This window comes from Dinoponera quadriceps, unplaced genomic scaffold (assembly GCF_001313825.1).
Source record: "Dinoponera quadriceps isolate SergipeBrazil2010 unplaced genomic scaffold, ASM131382v1 scaffold3, whole genome shotgun sequence".
Taxonomy (NCBI): Eukaryota; Metazoa; Arthropoda; class Insecta; order Hymenoptera; family Formicidae; genus Dinoponera; species Dinoponera quadriceps.
Genome location: NW_014554293.1, coordinates 2,242,324 through 2,250,193, shown reverse-complemented (window position 1 = coordinate 2,250,193; position 7,870 = coordinate 2,242,324). Strand labels below are relative to the sequence as shown.

At 41.5% G+C, this 7,870-nt stretch overlaps 1 protein-coding gene across 1 annotated transcript in view; it reads right to left on the bottom strand.

Annotated features, from left to right (window-relative positions):
- The window catches only part of LOC106742989 (Fanconi anemia group J protein-like), a 45,549-nt gene extending 40,644 nt beyond the window's left edge, over positions 1-4,905 (bottom strand). The window contains exons 1-4 of the mRNA XM_014616411.1: positions 4,789-4,905; positions 4,585-4,686; positions 3,772-4,390; positions 3,572-3,683 (exon numbers count right to left, since the gene is read on the bottom strand). Coding sequence (XP_014471897.1) covers positions 3,572-3,683; positions 3,772-4,390; positions 4,585-4,676 — 823 coding nt within the window. The 5' untranslated portion in view covers positions 4,677-4,686; positions 4,789-4,905. The remainder of the gene's footprint in view (positions 1-3,571; positions 3,684-3,771; positions 4,391-4,584; positions 4,687-4,788) is intronic.
- Positions 4,906-7,870: the final 2,965 nt, after the last annotated feature.

Sequence of the window (7,870 nt, the reverse complement as noted above, 5' to 3'; positions counted from 1 at the left end):
GGGGGGGGGGGGTAAAGAATCACCAACGGCGACGCGATATCGATTAAACCGCGACGCTAGAAAATCCTCAATTTCCCCTTTCAAGGACCTAATTTATGCGACTCTCCAACGAGGAGCGGGCTAAGTTTACAGTTTGGCGGCTAGCAGTACCACTCGACCTCCGGCGGAGCGTGACGGCGCCCGGGTTTAAAGGTATAAAGCAAATTATAACTGGGAAAGCAGGATGTCGTGCGGGGCGCACCTACGTATCTCTCCCCCCTCCCCCCGCCACACAACGAAAATCGGTATCATGACTAATCTCCATCGAGTCATTTCATTCTAATTTGACTAATTAGGAATACGCATCGACCGAGCTGGAGCGGATTGTAAAATAATGAATAGTTGCCTACCCTTACGCGACCGTATATTTTGCCGAAGGTACATTTTATACCCGGTGTACGACGCGCGGCTATGTAAAGCGCCGATCTTTATTTACGCGTTTACTTAAAGAAGTTCTCAGCATTCTCTCCGTTCCGATAGATTCATGTGACTTCTTATAGACCGAATTAAAATTAGAATCGTTCTTCTCGTACTCCCTTTATGTTCTTCCAGCTTATAGTTCATCGTATATTTATGCACTTTGCTTGTTATAGCAATGTGAGCAAGTGTCACATTGTTGATTGTTGTCGCCGCTGCTGCGGCCACTCTGTTATTTATTACGATTAAAAGCGGTATCTGTGGGAAACTTTACAAGACACGAGGAGTTGCCTCGACCGTCCCTTCGTTAAAGTATCGTCGCAGAAGAGGAGAAGCTTCCGCGTGCCCGATAATTCCCCAGCTCGCAACGCGATGTCACGACGAGGATGAAGCCGGGAGGAACCATCCGTAATTCCGGAAGGCGACGACGGTTCGTGCTGTCCTTTCCGGTATATTCCTGGGGACGTCCTGTCCGTTCTACCGTCGTCCTCCGCGCAGCCAGCAGATCCGACGTTGCTCACGCAAATTTGACGTTAACATCGCGGAACATTTAATTCACCGCTCGTGCAGCTCGAAATGACACGCGATCGTTCGCCTCGTCGAATATATCGCGACGTTTACAGTCTCACTGTCGCGATGCACTCGAAAGCAACGTTTCGACCGAGTCGAATGTAACGCTGTTGTATCGCAATGTTCGATGAATAGTCGGCCAGTATCTTGCGGGACTCGATCGTATAATGCAGCCGAATGATATCGTATCGTATTCGAGAGGATTTAGCGTAAAAAAAAGAGAGAGAGAGACACGAGAAATATATTCCTCGATCTTGATTGTTCAAATTCGACAAAGCAGTTTCCCTGGTGAGCAACAAACATCGCTTTCGTATTACGTTACACAATTATCCCTCGACGTGGTCGACATTCGTCACGGTTTCCCGGCGGCAGAATATCAAGATGGTATCGACAACGATAAACCACCCCACTGATTTCGCGAACGATCCCGGCTAATTCGGCCTCGCTTTCGTAGAGAACTTGGCAGGCAATAGCCGCGAAAACACGTATCCGTCGAAACTTTCCGACGGTATAAGCATCGTCATCGATGGGAAGTAATGGATCGTGCATCGTAAACTACAATACGACCCTTACGCATAAGACGGCGTTGAGCCAAGACAATCGCATTCCGGCGAAAAAAAGGCGTTTTCTCGCGAGACATGAAAATTCCAAAGTTGCGACATACGTATAATAGCGTGAAAAACAATGAGCGGGAAAAGAATGAGCGAAAGGAATTAAGATGTAGCAGCTATGTTATTTCTTTGAAATAGAGGGCGGTTATATAATGTGCGCTTTCAATTCCAGCTAATAAATTTTTGCCTCGCGGTGAATGCATTTTACATGTAACAGCTAACTCTTAGTAATGGCAGCAAAACGGCGAACTTTTGGACTAAGTTCGAATCAGCTATTGAGATATTACCAAGTTTCGACATGCATTCCTTTAACAAGTGCCACAAACACCAACACAGATGTTAACGCCAAACACTTGCGCAATACACATGCATAAATGTGGGAAAAATCAAACATGGCATCGAGCAGAGTGATATTCTCGTCACGTTGTCCTAATGAAAAGCGATTATATTCGGTCGTGTCCCACCGCTTCTCGTAGGCTGGTACGAGCATGAACGGGACGAGAGGCGCATTTGCGAAGGCAAATCTAATTGTTTAGAAATTGCACGAATCTCGAACAATTAGCTGCATGCACGCGTGCAGAGTCGAAATCACTGGCGACTTTCGGTCGTACCGAGGCTTATTACGGCGGCGTATATAAACGGTTGAATAATTCAAATTAATATCATAGCCGAGAAAGGCTAACGATCGGGAACAGGCTTTCTCGATGAGGATGAAACGAGGGCCTCCGCGTCTTTCCCGCTTTACAACGAAACACGATCGAACCCCACCGCCACCACCGCTCGGTTGCAACGCGACACGCATGTGTGGGAATTGATACGCGCAATACATATTTACGAATCGCAAGCTGCATTAATTTTTATGGCCTTTCACTAAAAAAATCATATAAATGCGAAATGATATTTGATTTCAGCCGCGTTAACGGGTTAAACGCAAAACGCGATGCATAAATTTGTGCGCACAAAACAAGAATGCGTATATTTCGATATGCACGTTCTCACGCCTGTTCGCGAGCTCTCATTTATGGAGGACGTTTTTCGGAACGAATTTTAACGGCGCAGGTATAACGGCAAAAAATATGACGATAACATAAATTGTTGAATAAAACGGCGCAATTAATCGGCGGACGTTTGGATAAACGTGACGAACACGCCTGGTATCCCGCGATGACACGGTGAGAAATTGTCCGGAAGACTTTTAAAGTTCTGACGAGGCAAGTAAAATGTCGACGAACTTCGGGGAAACTTTAATAAGAACGATACTTCGCCGCGAGGCAAGAAGGAGACAAGCGCGATGGGTTGAGTTTTCCTAATAATTTCCAAAATTCGCATGGCAGTAAAAAAATCTGATAGATACGACGAGTGTGCGTGTGTGTGCGTACATACATACATATATACATATATACATACATACATACATACATATGTATGTATATGTGTGTTTCTATGTACATATGTATGTATAAATGTATATATGTATACATATGGCGAGACAAAAGTCGGACGGGTGACGTTAACGATCCGCTGTCACGAGACGCGGCACGACGAGGAAACGAGATTTTCGCGAAGCTCCGCGATAAATCTTAGAGACAGACATAATCACGGCGCAGAAAGCGCTGCATGAGCACGATTGGTAAGAAATTAATGAATATCATATGATGGATCGCGTGAAAGCATGCGTCATTCAACCACGTATAAAAAGAAGGCGCAGGTGGATTTTTTTTTTTTTTTTTTTTTTTTTAATATATTAATATAATTTGTGAAGTGGACGACTGAGAACCTACAGATTATTTTAACCTTGTCAAACTATCATTGTGAGACTTGATGATCATCAATACAGCTAAGAAGTGTGTAAAAGTCTTGATAATGTAATAAGCCAAATGTTGAAGTTGAAGTTATCGCTAGAATCTAATATGTAACATGCGTCACAGACTTACCACTATACTGCTCCTGCCATGCTAAAGCTCCACAAAGAAGTGCCAGTGTCTTGCCACTGCCAGTTGGACTCTCTATAAGACAGTTCTCCTCTCTAGTGCATCCTCTGATAAGCTGCGCATATAATTTCCAATATGATTAGAAACCAAATTTGTGATGAAGAATAATAAACAAGCACCGACTATATAATTGTAATACTAACATTGTTCATCACAGCTTTTTGACACAGATATGGTTTGACAGGGAATTTGACTGGGACACCAGCGATCATTTCATCATAATGTATTGTAACTTTAGGTGGCGAAGCCTCCCTTGTTGGATCGTTCAAGTTAATCAGGTTGTTATCATCGTCATCATCTGAGCTATTTAGATTAATTGTCACTTGTTTCTTGTTATCACATGATTCTGCAGGTATTTCCTCTGTGAAATTTGAATCAAGCGAGATGCCAGTTTTGGAGTAAGTGTTTTGATATTGCGGTATACTTGTTAAATTCTTATTCCAGTGAAACATTGATTGTTGTCTACTACCAGAGGTAGTAGGAATTCCTTTGATGATAACATCATCATCATCGTCACTACTTAAATCATCTGATATATCGTGTACAAATCTTGAACTGGATGTATAAACAGTAGGTTCACAATTAGAAGTATCTATCAAACTGTTTGGGGCATTAATTGTGTTATGGCTTGTCCTGTTTGTGAACTCATTATGATTTGTCCTTTTCCTTGAGCTTGGCAATGCATCAAAACTTTCATCATCTGACATTTCTATGTGATTTGTGTCATACTCACGATTCCTCTTCAAAGACAATCGACTCATACTGAAATGAAATACACACAAAAAAAAACAATTACATAAGTAAAAAATTCAATGCTTTGTTCAACAGAAATTTTAGCAACGTGAAACTGTTTAAAATGCAGGAGTTTTTGTATCAGTTGAGGAAATTGTATTTAGTTTCTACATCTGATATTCAGAAACTAACCTATAAAGTGTATAGCGTTTAGCTATGCTCACCTTAAATCAACTAGCCGCTCGTTGATGTTGACTTTAATGAACGTGTAAATAAATAATCCGATAACAGCAACAATGACGTAAATCGCAATCATCAATCAACACCTGTGGAACACACACACATATTACTGTACGTGAACACGCGAGACAAACTTTTCTTGAACTTGCTTCTATCTTCGCCTCGGGATAATGTGATAATCTCCTTACCTATATATACGGAAAAGGTAATAACATTATTTCTATTACTGTTTGCAGTGAGTCACCAGCATGCATCGGTTTCGTGCGCAAAACTTTCTTTCACGTCGGTAAGTCACTACGTCTTATCGAAACTAACCAGCGCGGGCAGCGAAATCACGTGACCCATTCGAACACGTCTTTAGTAATAAAGACGCATGCGTCGACGTTGCGTGCAAATTTTATGAATATTGAAACTCAATGTGTGTGTGTGTGTGTGTGTGTGTGTGTGTGTGTACATATATACATATATATATTACTTTTAATTTAATATAATAAAAATACATGAATAGAAGGTGTTACACATATACGATGTGTGCGTAACAACCTTTCAAGAATATTAAAACAACCTTTCAAGAATATTTGTTGAAAAAAAATTATTTTCTTGAAAAGCACACGCTCGAGACGTTTGAAGTAGTGGGATTTAATATTAAATTTCTCGAAGAAATGTATCTTTACGATCCGACTGTTCTGCAAAATATCAGAAACTCCTTAAAACTCTTCATACGTCTTTCGAATTTTAGGAGCGGTATCTATCAAAGGTGAAATAGAATCAGAAATCATGACGAGACGTACGTACGATCGGAATAAAGAAGACTAGCTCCGCTCGTGGAGAATCCTCGTAATCCACGTGAGTACTTATCAAATTATCCAAAATTCCCACGCATACGCGCACTTTGTGCGCGAACCGCGTGCGTATCAAAAGCGTAAACGGGATATCAGCGACCTCGTCACGTACACGTCGTGAAATTACTCGTAGCACTTTCAACTCACGTGCACCGTACCGAACAACTCCACCGACTTTTTGCACTTTCACACGGTTATGATGGATATCTTAACGATCATTGCAGAAAAAGCTAAGATAAGAGCATTCGTCGGGAGGGCAGGAAAACATCGCATCCTCGACGAGGCATCTCCACCATTAAAGAACGTTTCGAGATATTTTTCTCACGTTTTATGAACGTACAATAATAACAAAGGTAAGAGACAGAATGTAGGATATACGAAAAATATCATACAATATTTCTAATGATGCGTTAATATACTGAGCTTACAAGAATTTTTAATTGGAATCGAAAACCCTAATATACGATTAGAAATATATGGTTCTAGTAATTTTTGAATTGTAAAGAATTAAAGTCGCTAGCGACATCTCGCGGATTGCAGGCACTCGAACATAAATCCATTGCCTGTTATAAATTTTCACGACCTGGCAGATTTTGGTTCCTACGGACCGACAGATGTTGCTCTTTTGCTTCCTTGCATGTAAATGTTGATTTAAGAAGATGCTATAATCGTTGGCGGACTTGATTCACTTGAAGTGCTTCGCACACAGAGACATTGCGAAGTAACCTTCGCAAAAATATATGCGAAGTAATTTCTGCACAATGTCGCAGAGCAGCCTTCGCACAGGTATTATACGCGAGAATCTCATTCAACTCGCAATTATCTCGCTTTTCGCGTTGACAGATTTCTTGATTATTCTTTAACTCACGTCGCGTTTATCTTGCTTTAATGTGGTTTTCATTAACGATTTTCTACGTGCGATTCGCGCCGCGAGTGTGTAGTAGAATGACATAACCCGTCACAAACAAGCTCGATGAAAACGATAACTGAACTCGACATAAATATTTATTCTCCTTCATAGGAATCTTGCGAAACGTGAATCTTTTCTTCGAAAAATATAACCATCCGCGAAACGAAACATTTTTTTTCTTTCTATTGATTTTGTCAAGCATGCCGTACCGATCTTCGATTCACGATTTTTTTAACGTATGTTTTCCGCGCATGTTTCGAAATGAAGGAATTTCTCGTACGTTCCGTCCAGTCGTTATACGTTATTTAAAAAATCGCGTCGCGAGTGAAAAGGAAATAAGTGAAGTGTAATCAATATATAAAATTAAATTTTCGCTAAGATGGAGAATTAAATAATTCGCATAATGTAACAGTTAAAATTCGCCATTAATGATTAGCTTGTCAAAATTTATTAGCCCTATTGAAACATCATACGGTGTCATAGTTTGGAGAAACCAGGGTAATTATATATCATATTATTATATTATTTAATTTAATTCTATACCACCATTATTATATTATTTTATTTGTGTAATTTTGTTTTCGTGCTGCGTCATTGACGCGCCCCGTTTGACAATAAATTGAGGAGATCGCGTTTCATTGTTTTGTCACGTTTCACGAATTCTTGGTCGGAGAAAGTTCTCGCTATACGAAAATTTACGCATTGGGCCGTGAGTTATACATATTCAGTGTGATACCCATAAAACACGCCGAAGGGTTCGCCGAAGTTATCACGGCGATACGTAGCAAATTGCGTGTAACACCCTCCGCCTCAATCAGACGACAGTGAATTAAATTCGGACTGTAAAAGCAAGATTCATCGGACCCGTTTAGATGCATCATCCTTTTCGCAACTGTCACGACTTTTTTTTTTATACTCGCGACAGAGCCTCAGAAATTTGCCGCCAAATTTATTTGCATCGTAAACTCTCTTCGTGCTACCGCTTCGATTCAATTATTCGTAAACTTACAGAGAGAGAGAGAGAGAGAGAGAGAGGGTAGGGAATTCTATTAATGCTGTATTCCAATAAAGCCTTGGGAAGTAATGGGTCCACACGGTCGCCACAGCGAACGCACATAAATACTTTCCGCGGGGAGATTGCCAAAATATTTTCACCACGGCCGGCTAGCGGCGACCCCGGTTCGTTCGAAAATAAGAGTGAACGCTAGGGGAACGTTACGGGCGGTCACGGGGGGTTATACGCGTTTATTCGGCTTGTTTCTCCGGGGACACGCGCGGGGATTTCGTATCTCGACTTCATATTTCGTGGTCAGCTCGTGTGAATCCACGACAGTGGGCCGCGTCCGTCTCTGACTCCGTGCGGCTCGTCGGGAGGCAAGAGAGAAAGGGAAAAATATGAAATATAAATAAAACATATTCTTACCGGCGGCAAGTGCAATAAAAATGCGGGGAGATCAAGAGGGATGCTCGAGGAATACGAAATGGGGTCTCTTCTTCCTTGGGATCCCCCCCCCCCCC